A 14234-nucleotide genomic window follows, 5' to 3' on the forward strand; every position below is an offset into this window, starting at 1 on the left:
TCGATGCTTGCATGCAACTGGTATGTTAAGAGACGTAAAAAGTAGGCAAATTGGCACCAAAACAAATCCAAGGGTAATGGCTGGTTTTGACTCCTTGGTACCTTGGATTTATTTGTTGGTATGTTGAGAGAAATTTACTGCTAGTGGATCTGAACAAGATTTTAATCCATTTGATCTGTGGGAAGTATTAGTTCATTAAATACGAAAAGAGAAGAACAAAAAAAGTCCTAAAGAAAGTAAGCTAAGCAATAGCCTGTAAAAGAGAGATTAGATGGGAGAGCGCAACCACAGAGACAGATTCTGAAAAGACACATTGATTGTATGCTGTGATTTTTGCAGATGTTTTCAGCTGAAATCTATTATCTACTCATAGAAAAAAAAGATATTGAATATGTCTTGGTTTAAAATGCATTTTGGCATTTCTTTTTTGTGAGACAACCATGCTTTCATGTTTTAGTTGACCTAATTATTATTATAGGAATGGAATGTAGTCCCCGTAGAAGTTCCATTTTTTATTTATTTATTTTTTTAAATATTACCAGTCGATTTTGGTCAGTTCTTCTATATCACTGTTGCGATATTCTTCACAGTAGGGATCTCCTGCCAAGGATGGCCCAACAATCCATTCAGTATGTCAACATTTTTAGACTTTGCATGCACCATATGTCACACGTATGCTTCCTATACAGGACATAGGGCATAAAGGTGACATACAGATTCAGTTACCCAGAACTTCTTTGCCACCAGTCTGAACACTATCATCGCTTGTTGGTCTGAGGGCCCTATTGATTTTCTGAATACATAGCCATCAGATAATGGCCCCATTGGGGTTCTTTTTTATTTTTCTTTTATCTTACTTTTTAGTTACATAGAGTTGTCATCCAAGAAGGTAAAATGTCAGTGTGAGAGGCAGATTCCCCATAAGGATCATCACAATGTGTCTATTTTTATTTGGGTGCTTCCCACAACCATACATCCTGCAGCATTTCCAAAGAGTTTGTACCCAGTACTCTTAAAAGTCTTGTCTTCCCTGGCCATCTATCTTGAGAACAAGAGGCTTAAACTGTTAGCCTAAGGTAGCATGGCAGAATCTCCTAACCCCAAGGTTCTGTTAAGCAAGAAGGCCAAGAAACCTTGGCTGTATTCTTTGGCTGTCCAGCCTCCACCAGATGTCTGGGTGAAAGCTCTGTAGGCCATCCACTGTCTACATCGGATTCCTCTGCCACGACCCCATATGAGACTGGCATGAATCGTTTTTTTTTTTTTTTTTGCACATCCTGTGAGGCTTTGCAGGTGTCTGCTCCAGATGTCGAGGGGGAAGCCATGGTTGATCATCTTGAAGGTCCCTAGAGGGATTCTTCAGATTCTGGTTAGGGAAGTAGTTCTTGGAACTCTTATTGGATTTTTTCAAGGATTGGAACCTGCTATGTTTGTCAGGGCTGTTGCTCATGCTAAGAAAAAGCAGAGGACTAAGCATACTTCTTTACACCTTAAGGATTCTCAAAGGGAATGGCAGGAGTTTATTCGGGGCCTGTTCAATGCCTTGATGGCCCTGAAGCTTCCTTAAGGAGTTCTGTGCCTGCCTTCCCTTGGACTTCTATTCCTTCCAAGCAAGCTAGGTACCTCAATTCCTTAGGTGGAAATTCAGTGTCTGATGATGAGTATCTGTCCTACTCTTTTTCGATGCCTTTGCCTTTAACTCATGGTTCTGATGAAGAAGAGTCTGTAAGTCCTGAGTCTCCTTTGAGGAGTTGTCTTTTGGAAACACTATAGCTAGAATGATGGAGTACTTCAAGTGGGATTCTTCTCTACTGTCTGATATCCAGAAATGGTATTACTTGCTGATTCAGATGGATACTCTGCAGTACCTCCTGTATTGGCTGACTTATTAGACAGTTTTATAGCTGCCTCAAAGTCTCCTGATTCTCAGCCTTGTGCTCCTAAGAAACCTAACGGGTTCTAAGGTTCCCGAGGACTGTTAATTCTTATTAAATGTCCTACTGCTGACTCTGCTGTGGTATCACTCTTCTCTGGCAAGCCTTCTAAACTTGTGCCTTTTTTCAAGGTTTTTGCCTTCAGATAAAGATAGTAGGACAATGGAGAGAATTGGTAAGGAGGTTTATACTGCTACTGCTTTTGTTTTTCAGGCCATCAATTATCAAATCCACATGACCAGATATGCTGTGGCCTTGATTGCCCAGGCTTGTCAGGTCATTTCTGATCTCCCTGATTCTGAAGCAAAACCTTCTGTTCTGTCCATTTTTAGGTTCTGCCTCTCAGGTGGCTCATTGCTCTGTCAAGTGTAGCTGTGATGGTGCTGATACATCTTGCAGAGCTGCTGCCTTTGAGTCTTTCATGAGGCATTATTCTTGCTTAGTGTGCAGTGCTTACCCAAAGACAGTAAGGCTAAATTGGTAGATGCTGCTTTGGATAACAAAAATCTCTTTTGGGACCATTGCTGCTGAGGTGCTTGTCTGTTCAGGAAAAGGTAAAGCTTTGCAAGATCTATCTTTGCATCCCGTATTCCTGAGTTCCAGAGGAACTGTCCTACTAGGTCTGCTTTTGTTTGCAGGTAGCCTCATCAGGCCAACAAAGACAGGACGGGTAGCAGGTGAGTTCTTCCTGCTAAGTCTTCTCAGGCTACTGTGGCTTAGAAGTCTCCTTTATTGGACAAGCCTGATTCTCTTTGACTTCTTGCCCCCTCTACCCCTTGACCAGGTTCCCATGTCCCGTGGGCTCTCTCTGTCTTCCAAACTGGCATTTCATCACCTCGGATTCATGGGTTCTGTCATCTTGTCAGGGTTATTTCATGGAGTTGAAGTCTCTTCCTCCTTATTCAGTGATTCCCAAAACTCTTCTGGAACAAATTCCTCATTTCTTGGAGGTTCTTGGGTCCCTGTTTGACCAGGGACCTATTCAACCTGTCCCTTCTCAAGTATGAAAGGTTTTTATTCCAGAATATTCCTGGTCCCTCGAAAGAAGAGCACTGGGAGACCTATTCTGGGTCTGTCCTTGCTCAACACCTTTCTCAGTGTTCCTACCTTTTGGATGCTTACTCTTCAAGTCATTTTTCCTCTTATTCTACCCCAGGCTTTTCTAGTGTCCCTGGATTTGAAAGATGCTTACCTTCATATTCCTGTTCACCTTCTTTTCAAGGCATTTTTGTTTCTGTGTTTCTTCTTCTAATTTTCAGTTCTCTGCTTTCCCCTTTGGCCTCTCTACTTCCCCAAGGGTATTCACAACATGCCTAGCTTGTTTGTCTTTTGCAGACTCCAAGGCATTCAAATTTTTCCTTATCTAGACAACCAGTTACTTAGGCACCTTTACCCAGTCGCCTGTTACAGGATCTGAAGTTCACCATATCTCTCCTCCAAAGTCTGGGATTCACTATCAGCTTTCAAAAGTTTCCTGTCTCCCTCTCAGGACCATGTGCATCTGGGTTGAAGGATTTAGACAGTACCAATGTTGGCCTCTGTTCCACCTCCAGAAGTTCTGTCCTTGACAGCTTTCTTTCAGTCTTCTCTTCCTCTTCTTGCTATTTCAGCCAGAGAGTTCTTCAAGCCCTGGGATTCCTGGCCTCTTCTATTCCATTGCTCTATCTTGCCAGACTGCATATGCAGTAGTTTCAGTGGTACCTCATGTCAGTTCGGCTTCAGTATTGCCACCCTCAGTGTGCCTGTTCTTTGTCTAAAGCGCAGGAATTCAAGTGGTGGATTCGGCAAGTTTCCCTCCACCCTTTCCTACCTATTCAGCCTCTGGTTCCTTCTCAAAAACTATTCACAGATGCTTCAGACATGGGGTGGTGGGCTTTCTGTGGTCATCTGAAAGTCCAAGGTCTTTGCCCCCCCCCCCATCAGAGGTCAGACCATGTCTGCCTCAAAGCAATGGGAGATGTTTCTGTATGCATTTCCTCCCCATCCTGTACTTCGAAGAGCCCTGCAGAAGATTCATCTGGACTCCCCAAAAATCTTGCTAGTGATGACCTTTTGGCCGCTTAATGCATCTGGCCAGGGGCAATCATCACAAGTTATCTCACCGGTTGGACCTCCTCAAACAGCACAAGGGGTCACTTATCCATCCTCACTTGTCCACTCTTCATCTGACACTGTGGGTGATAGAGTTTTGATTCCTTTTTAGGCACCTGTTTTCTGAGGGCTTGCTTTAAGGTTTTACAGAGGTCAAGAAAACCTGCAGCCAGAAAGTCTATTTCCAATTGGAGGAGATTTTCTGTCTTTTGCCATGCTGATAACCCGGATCTTTTTTCAATGGGGGGGTCCCTCTGGTTCTGTCCTATTTGTGTGAATTGCTCCAGTCTGGCTTGGCTTACTTTTCTGTAAAGACCCATTTGTCAGCTGTTTCTGCTTTTCTGCCCTTGAGTCCTGCTATGGCTTCTCGCTTTGAGGTCCAACGGTTTCTTAAAGAAGTTGTGCATCTTGGAGCCCCAGGAAGCATGTTCCTATTCCTTGAAACCTTAATTTTGTTTTAGAAAAATTGATCCACGCTCCTTCTGAGCCTCTGCAGGTTCAGCTTCTCTGCAGCATTACACCTGGAAGAGACTGTCTTATTACTTGCCCTTACTTCAGCTTGAAGAGCTTCAGGTCCTTATGTGGCCATCCATCCCTTTTTGGTTTTTCACAGGGAGGTGGTGTCCCTTCATACTAATCTTTCTTTTATGCCCAGGGTGGTCAATGAGTTGTCCTTGAATCAGGCAGTGCATCACTTTTTTTTTTTTTTTTTTTTTTTTTTACTTCGTCCTTTCTAATGCGAGTGGCTTGCATACCTTGGATTTGCACAGAAAGCTCCGGTATTGTTTGGATAAAACTAAGCCACTTCATAATTCTGATCAGTGTTTTGTTTCTTTTCATCCTAGGACATTGGGTTTGGCTGTTTGTAAGCAAGCCATCTCCTCCTGGATTTCTGAGGCCATTGCTTTTTTTGTTCTATTCATGGCAAAAGTCTGTCTACTTCTGTTAGAGCTCACTCTACTAGGACCATTGCCACATGTGGTGCTTTCTTCAAGGGGTTGGATATCAGTTCCATCCTTGAAGCTGCTACTTGGTTTTCATTGCATACCTTTACTAAACATTATACATTGGATACAATTTCTTAGGCTAGAGCAGGTTTTGCTTGAGCCATTCTACATGGGTTTGTTGAGGGCTCTTCCCAGTTTTCCACATCCCACTCCTTTTCCTGAGCTTTTGTACTTCCTACCGTGAAGAATACTGCAACAGTGATGTAGAAGGACATAGTACAGTTGTTATCATAAGTCAATGTCCTTCTCTTCATTGTTGCAGTATTCTTTCCCTCCCTCCAACCCCCTTTTTCCTTTGGATTTTACTTTGGTCCTCTCCTGGCAGAGGGTCTCCCTTTTCTGTCTGCATTTTGTCCTCCTGTATGTGCTTGGTCTTTTTTGTCCTATGTAGACTTGTCTGTTCTGGGGCAATTCATTTCTGAGTAACTGCATCAGTACATCACCTTTATGCGTTATGTCATGTGCAGGGAGCATACATGTGACAATACAGTACCTTCTAGTTCTAAAAGCTTTGTTATACTGGTTGGGCATTGGGCTGTCCTTGGCAATAGATCTCTACTGTGAAGAGTACTGCAACAGTGAATAGGACATCTAGTGTTATGGTAAGATTTTACACAACTGTGTTGTTTGACAATATATATAATAGACACTGTGCATATGAAGCGGCCATAAATCATTGGTGCCCAGTAGGATGCCACAGTCATTGTTGTAACATTAATGCCTACATTCAGTTTTTTATATATTGAAAAATAAATAAACTTCTCAGTCTGAACTTATAATTTCTTTTAGCTTTTTTTTCGTAGTATTACACTTCTTCCAGTTTACATTTGATTTAAAATGTGTTAAAACTAGTATTATGATGAATGTTTTGAGTTGTCCCTTAACTACATAAATTTTGCTTCTTTTGCTAGGTACTCTGGAAGTTAGGCTTATGGGATGCCAAGATCTTTTAGAAACAGTTCCTGGTCGCTCAAAAGCTACAGCAGTTCCTTTACCTGGATGGAGCCCAAGTGAAGTCAGATCATCATTTATGAGCAGAACTAGCAAGAATAAAAGTGGAAGTAGTCGGACTCTCCTAAGAACAGATGACTTGTCTAGTTGAGTACCTTACTATGCATTGTTCACAAGTAGCAAAGCTTCAGAAAACAAGCATCAGGTTTTCATGATGCGCCATTTCTTTCTTTTGTGAAGTCCCGTTAACCTGCAGCCTGTTTTGGTCTTTCCCTGCAGCCCCCACTGAAAGCAGCCTTGTTCGGATTATGTGCTCATATCAACTAAATATTAAAACAAACTTCAAAAACAAAAAAAAGCTGATGATAGTTCCAACAAACACGTTTATTGTTGGTGCTTTCATCTACTACAATTGGTAAACTTCTTCAGACCTCAACCATTCATTCACACAAGTTTAGATAGGATGTGTAACCATGGCATCACTTCCTGAGATTATTAAAGCTGCATTCCACATAAAATGTACTTGTCAATGCAAATGTTATGACTACCTCTAAAATATCGAATAAAAATTCACTAGTAAGTGTGATTATAAACAATACACACACACACACACACACACACACACACACACACACACACACACACAATTATTGTCTGTAGTGATTTTAACTTCAATACACACTTCAGGGAACTGTATTCATTTAGACCTGGGGAAGCTTGGGCATTTAATCTTAGCTGCCACAGTAATTCTCTCTCCTCTAACCTTAATGGCCAAGCTCCCCACTCAATAACCATATACTAAAGTTCATGATCAGGGTACTCCATGACATGTCTAGCCAGGGCATTGTTATGATTGGCTTTGGATATGTTGTACTGATGTTCATAGATACATTTTACACAATGTTCCATTTTTTTGTATATAGAAACTTGGGCATAATTGACATTGAGCCAAATATACCAGACCTTTTGTTTTACATGTATGTTTCCCATTGATGTTAACAATCTTTCCACCTATTTTAAATTTTGTAGTAACTTCTATATATTTACAGTAGTGGCAGTGCCCACATTTTTTCATACCCCATGTGGTGTGTAAGATTTCTTTCTAGACTCTAGTAGGTTTTTCATATTCAAGCCACATTTGAAAGTAATTCTAGGTGTGTCGCCCAGTTTCTGATTAATTCCAGTGTCTTCATTTATTAAAGCCTAATTTTTAATCAAGATATTCCTAAGTGTCCTTAGAAAATGGGTAATGAAGCTCAAATTACAGCTAGTATCAGACATATTATGTCCTATAGTGATATCCTGTACTGACTCCTGTACAGGCTGTCACTATAGGACATATGTCCAATACTAGCTGTAATGTGAGCTTCATTACCCCATTTTCAAATGATGCCAGGACACTTAGGAATATCTTGATTAAAAATTGGGCGTTAATAAATATAGTAGATGAAAGCGCTAACAATAAAAGTGTTTGTTAGAACTATAATCATCTTTTTTTTTGTTTTTGAAGTTTGTGTGCTCATATTCCTGAGTTTGTACCTATGTGTACAAATCTGTGTGTATTGTATATTTACTTACTGTATATTTGTGTGTTGTGTGCATGTGTATAAATGTCTATGCTTAGTTCTATGTATAGATGTATGTGGATGTGTGTATCTATGTATACGTCTGTGTGTGTGTATATATTTATATATATATATATATATATATATATATATATATATATATATAGGTGTGTGTGTGTGTGTGTGTATATGTGTGTATATATATATATATATATATATATATATACACACACACACTGTAGAGTGGTTTGCTGTACGTTCGTTATATCAAATGTTTCATTAGGAGGATTGTTTTGTCGAACTAACAGGATGACGGCATTTCTTTTGCAGGATCACAACACAGTGAGAGGTGGGATTTTGTCCTTTCTGCACTGTTTTGCAGTCTCCGAGGTTATAGTTAGGGGGCAGGGGGGGCTTGTACCCCTACGTAAAACATTTCTTTTGTTTTTGATTGAATTTCATCCTTTTGTGATTGATCCAGTAGATGCTGATTTAGTGAGTCTGTAATGTAGTGACCTATAATCATATATAAAAAGTTCATTATTATTGATCACTGATGCATTAGCCTTAGCAACATGGGTTATATCCTACCAAGGATATAACAGCCGGCCAACTTCCAAAATTTCAGGGTGCCTTTCACATTCCCGAATGTTAAACAGCTCAAACTGAGGTGATACAAAGACAAACTTAGGTTCATAGGTTCATACTAGGCTATCTGCCCTAGGGCATTTATAAGCCTAGCCAGAATGTGTTTGGCTTTCGCCACCCATTTTAAATTAATTTTGCTATGCCCTTTTTCGAGGTTAGTATACTGTGCCTCTGTCTGACAGTGACACAGAAGTGATACCTGGGGTAAACCTACGATCTCCCATCCACTCATCAAGATTCCTCTTGAAGAGAGTCAATGAGGGACTCTGCCTAACCTGGACTGGGATTTTATTCCAGAGTGAAGGGAGCCTCTGGGTTATGAATCTGTCCCTCCAGCATGTCCTATTTATTTCAGTGCTGAGGTTCAAGTCTCTCGAGCGCGTAGCTCGATGGGATTTGTATTTTCTGAGGTGCAGCATGTCCATTAATTCCGGGTTGGACATGGCTTTATACGTCAGGCACAGATCGCCTCTGAACAGACGGTATGCCACTGAGTAGAGCTGGAGTTTCTTTAACTGGGCAGCATATGGCATCTGTTGAGCCCCTTGATCCTCTTGGTGAGGTACTTTTGGGGTCTTTCCAGTTGCTGCAGGTGTCTGGTAAGGTACATCCCAAAAGGGGCATTGTACTCAATTATGGGCCTGATGAGGGATGAGTTAAGAGGCACGATGAACTCCCCTGATCTAGATGTGAATCCCTTCATGATTAGGTGGGCTATATAAAATGTTTTTCTAACCACTTTGGCCATGTGGTTGTCAAATGAGAGATTGCTTTCAACTTGGGTTCCCAGGTCCCTAATTACTTCTTCTGTACTTAATGGATTACCACCTATGTGGTAATTTGTGGGCACTTTGTTTTTGCCAAAGGGGATGACTATACACTTTTTGGCATTTGACTTGAGGTCATGGCTCTGGCACCAGTTGTCTGTTTCTGTGAGGCCCTTTTGAAGAATGCCTGTGTCGGCTGGATAGTCGATTATGGTGCCCAGTTTGCAGTCATCTGCGAACTTGGTCAGCCACAGTCCTTCCGTGTTGGCCTGTACCTCCGAGAAATATATACCGAACGAGAGAGGTCCCAGGACTGAGCCTTGTGGGACGCCACTTGTAACTGGTTTGGAGTCTGACATGGCTCCAGCAATTCTAACCATGTGGGTTCTGTCCTTGAGCCAGTTTGCAATCCATCTAGTGACATAAGGGTTTATATTTAAGCTGGTGAGCTTATCTATAATGCCCGAGTGGGGTATTGTATCGAAGGCTTTTGTGAGGTCCAGGTAGGCTGTGTGGACCACCTTCCCTCGTCAATGGCCTTGGTGACTGTTTCAAAGAAATCAACCAGGTTTAAGAGGCAGGATCTGCCCTTAACAAAGCCGAACTGGGTAGGATCCAGTGTCTATAGGTCCCCAATATCTTTATTTATGAGGTCCATGATGATCCTTTCCATAGCTTTGCAGACCAAGCTAGTCAGGCTTATGGGGCGATAGTTTCCAGGATCCGTTGAGGCACCACTTTTATGGAGAGGGACCACTGTTGCTGTACGCCACTCTTTGGGCACATATCCTGTAGTAAGGCTGAGATTGAACAGTAGTTTTATGTTTGGGTTTAGCTCTTCTTGGAATTCATGTAGGGCAGCCGGGACACCGTCTAGTCCCATTGATGCTGTGTTTTTGCTTTGGAGGCGGCTCTTACCTGAGCATCTGAGATGTCAGGGGGGCAGCACTCTGCTGGGATAGATATTTGCCCTTTTGGTGGTGGGGGTTGCGCTGAACCTGTCAGCTAGGATGTTGGCAATGTCTGTGGGTTCGGTGTATTTTTTGTCATTTTGGACTAATTCTGAGCATATCTGGGAATTACCACCCAGGTTCCTAACATAACTAAAGAAAGCCTTGTGATTATCCTTGGTGTCCTGTGCAATTTTTCTCTCGAAGCTGGCCTTAGACGATTTTATGAGTGCCCGTAGTTTTTTGCTAATACTGATCAGTGATGCCTTCCCTTTTTGGGATTTTGCTCTATCATTTAGTAGCTTCCTCCTTCTATTGTATAGTTTGTTTATGGCTGGGGTCCACCAGACAGGACGTCTGCCTTTGGAGGATTGGGTCTTCGTTTTATTTGGGATCGCATGATCCATGCATTCCTGAAGGTTGCCAATTGGCTCACTGACAGAACCCACACTGTGAAAGTAGCAGACTCTGACTCAACTTCAGACCAGTGACAAGTGGAGTACCACAGGGTTCAGTCCTGGGTCCTCTCCTGTTTGATATCTACTTCTCTGAAGTACAGGCTAACATAGAAGGTCTTTGGCTAAAGAAGTTTGCAGGTGACTGCAAACTAGGAGCCATAATTGAAACTACTAACGATGTGGACATCCTACAAAAGGGCCTCACTGAGACATATGCCTAGTGTCAAAGCCATGGCCTCAAGCTCAATGCCAAAAAGTACATCGTCATCCCCTTTGGTAAAAACTCTGTACCCATGAACTACCACATAGGCGGTAGTCTACTTAACACTGAAAGTGTAATAAGAGACCTTGGGACACAGGTGGACAGCAGTCTCTCCTTTGATAATCACATTGCTACATTAGTCAGGAAATCCCTCTACGTGGCACACCTCATCAGAAAAGGTTTCTCATCCAGGAAAAAAGATGTCATTGTTCCCCTCTACTCAGCACTCATTAGACCCATTATTGAGTACAACGCCCCTTTTGGTATGTACCTCACATGACATCTACAACAACTGGAAAGGCTGCAGAAATACCTCACAAAGAGGATTACAGGCCTCAAACAGATGCCTTATGCAGACTGTCTCAAAAAACTCCAACTTTACTCCGTCGCATATCACCTACTCTATCTCTGCCTAACATACAAAGCTACGTCAAACAAAGAGCTGTTGGACATGCTCCACTTAAAGAAATCCCAATCTTTCTGAGCTACATGCTCTAGGGACCTAAACCTTGTCACCGCAATAAACAGAACATGCTGGAGGGATAGATTCCTGTCCCAGAGACTTTCCATACTCTGGAACAAACTACTATCTATATCAAACAAAGCTCTTCATTAGCACTCTTCAAGAAAAATCTTAATGATTGGATGGGAAATAGGAAATTCACCCTGGGGATCACTTCTGTGGCTCTGCTCGACAGGGGCACAGGAAAATAATTCTCTTGCGTGGCGAAAGCCAGCGTACCTTTTTGGCTAGGCTTATATAGGCCCTAGGGCCAGTAGCCTAGTACCTACCTATGAATCTAAGGTGTTCATAGAATGCGTTTATAAAGGATTCTGTGGTCTGGGCCGTATTTTCCACAGGCCCGGGGGCTTTGAAGGATTCCACCTCGGTTTTGAGGAGTGTGAAATTTGCTTTAGAGAAGTTTTTCACTGTGGTTTTCTGGGCAGGGGGTGGGGTCGGGATGTGAATATCCAGTGAGATTAGTTTATGGTCTGATCTTACCAGTGAGGGAGACACTTCTGGTCTGGAGCATAGTGTCCCCATGTTGGTGATGATCATGTCCAGTATGTTTTCCCCTCTTGTGGGAGTGGTAACAAGTTGTTCCATAGCATTTGAGTTTATAATTTCTAGGAACCTTTGGGCTAGGGTGTTGGAGCTAGAGTAATGCTCCCAGTCTATGTTTGGGTAGTTGAAGTCACCCATTATAATGGTATTTGGAGAGACCTTCATATTTTCCAGTGTTCTCAGGAAGGCCGAGTGGGGTTCCTGGGTTTGGGAGGGTGGTCTGTAGCAGGCTATAAACTGGAAGGCAGTTTTACCCACTGTTAGTTGCACATGGATAGTCTCTGATGCTTTGTGCTTTGCCAACAACCTGGAGGTGTGGGTATCTTTGATGAATATCGATACTCCCCCTCCTTTTGTGGTTCGGTCCAAGTTTTGGGGCCGAAAAGCATGGTTTGAGGTATAACCTGGTAGTGCTGGGGTGCTCTCGGGAGCCCTGAACCAGGTTTCTGTTACTGCACAGATATCTATGTTCTCCATGCTAAGGAGAGTTTCGAGTGCGTGCATCTTGAGGTTTAGACTTCTGGTGTTGAGTAGCATTACTCTTCGTTTCTTATCCCTTGTGATACCTATGGAGGTGGGTTTGTCTTTTGAACCTTGCCTAAAAAAGGCACTATGGGGATAGCAAGAGCCTTTGCCAATATCCGAAAGCCCAGGGGTGACAGGTGCAAGCCGTCCCTAGCGAAGCATCGTGGCTTGTCGAGCATATCATCCCAAGCTGACAGGCATTGGATCCCCTTTGAATGACACCAGTACTTAAGCCAATTGTTGAAATTGATCATCTTGTCTTCATATTGTGGCATCATTCTTGGTGAGGGTAAGATGCTACTCAAGGTCAGGGTCATACCGGCCTGGGCTACATGCTCAGAGAGCTCCTCTATGTCTCTTTTCATGTAGTCCAGTGAGGTACGTCTCAGGTCATTCACACCAGCATGGACAATGACCGAGTCATATTTGTACTTGCCTTGGAGTGACCTGAGTGCTTGTGTTATGTGGCGGATCCTAGCGCCCGACAGGCTGCTCACCGTGACCCTCTCCTTGTTCAGCCTGGTGAGCGGGACGTCAGTGTGCCTGACGATAGTCACCTATTACAAGTGTATCAGGTGTGTTGTTTAGTCTTAAGGGCTGTAACTGTTCGGCGCACTGGCTTTGTGAGATATGTGTTGCACGTGTTTTGTTTTGGGGTAGCGGTTGCTTGGGTGTCTGCTTTGGAGGTCTCTGCTGCTTAGGCAGATCTTTATTTAGAGCCTCCGAGTATGTTTTTGTGTGATTATGTGTTTGGTTTGCTGTCGTGGTAGGTCTGTGTGAGACTGGAATTGTAGTGAGTCTGGTTTCCTTCTCCTCCTGACTGGTTATGCCAGTACTGAGTTGAGAGAGCTTAGCCTCCAGTTTGGCTATATGGTTGCATCTCTCACGTGTTGGAATTTGTTGGGAGGAGGAGAGGGTTGTCTGTGTACATGAGGCAGTTGTAACATTGCCTCAAGATTCCCAGATTCATCAGCTGGACCGGAGAGGAAATTGACAACTGACCTTTGGACATGCTAGAATAATATTGGGAATTCCTTTATAATTGAAAACAAGGGCCAGTGGGGAGTGAGGGTGTAATGCTTTTAATTTTTAGTGCTGACTTTATATAATTGCTTTAGTGAGCAAGTGCCAGGTAACTTAAGTGCAATGTGTTACAGGTAACTTAAATGCAAAAACGACAAACAGTAACTTTCTTTCAAGTGAAACAAGGAAATAAGTACAGTAAGCAATGCAGATATCACTAGTGATCCACAGAAGCGCTGAGAAGCCGTGTATTAGGTGGAATTAGCGTTCCAGGGAAATAACAAGCAAACAAACAACAAGCATATAAACAAAGCTAGATTCAGCAGGCCTGGATCTAGTCTACGCTACAGCAAACAAGGTGTACCAATTTCAGTAAGATACAGTTCAAATATTCAGGCACTATAAACCTTTAACCAGAAATTCCCAGCTCAGAAGGGCAGAGTCCAGCCTCTTCTCCCACAAGAGTGCAGACCACGAACCTTCTTAATGTAAAATAACTGGCCTGAAGCCCAAGTGCTTAAACCAGAACTAATACACTTTAAGAATAACAGACACTGGGCTCTCAGTCAGCAGTTCCCAACTTAGAAGGATGAAAGCTACCTATCCTGCCACCACAGTGCATGGCACAAGCCTTCCTAATGTAAAACAACTGGTCTGAAGCCCAAGTGCTTAATCCAAAAGACTTAGAATGATAGCTACACTTTAATCAAGTTACTACCAAGCAGTAATAAATACAACTGAATACTTTAGAGAATGCCTGGATTAGTGCCCAAGTTACACAAACAAAGCTAGATCCAGCAGGCCCGAATCCAGTCTATGCCACAGCAAACAAGGCGCACAAACTTCAGTAAGAAGCAGTTCAGATATGCATGCACTATAAGCCTTTAACCAGAAATTTCCCAGCTCAGAAGGGCAGAGTCCAGCCTCTCCTCCCACAAGAGTGCAGACCATGAACCCTCTTAATGTAAAATAACTGGCCTAAAAGCC

At 42.7% G+C, this 14234-nt stretch overlaps 1 protein-coding gene across 1 annotated transcript in view; it reads left to right on the forward strand.

The window, feature by feature from the left end:
* Positions 1-14234, forward strand: part of PKN2 (protein kinase N2) — a 2214272-nt gene that overhangs the window by 776560 nt on the left and 1423478 nt on the right. The window contains exon 7 of the mRNA XM_044085632.1: positions 5944-6129. Within this exon, the coding sequence (XP_043941567.1) occupies positions 5944-6129 (186 nt within the window). The remainder of the gene's footprint in view (positions 1-5943; positions 6130-14234) is intronic.

The sequence above is a fragment of the Protopterus annectens genome, chromosome 10.part0 (assembly GCF_019279795.1).
Source record: "Protopterus annectens isolate FY-2018-M chromosome 10.part0, PAN1.0, whole genome shotgun sequence".
Classification (NCBI taxonomy): Eukaryota; Metazoa; Chordata; order Ceratodontiformes; family Protopteridae; genus Protopterus; species Protopterus annectens.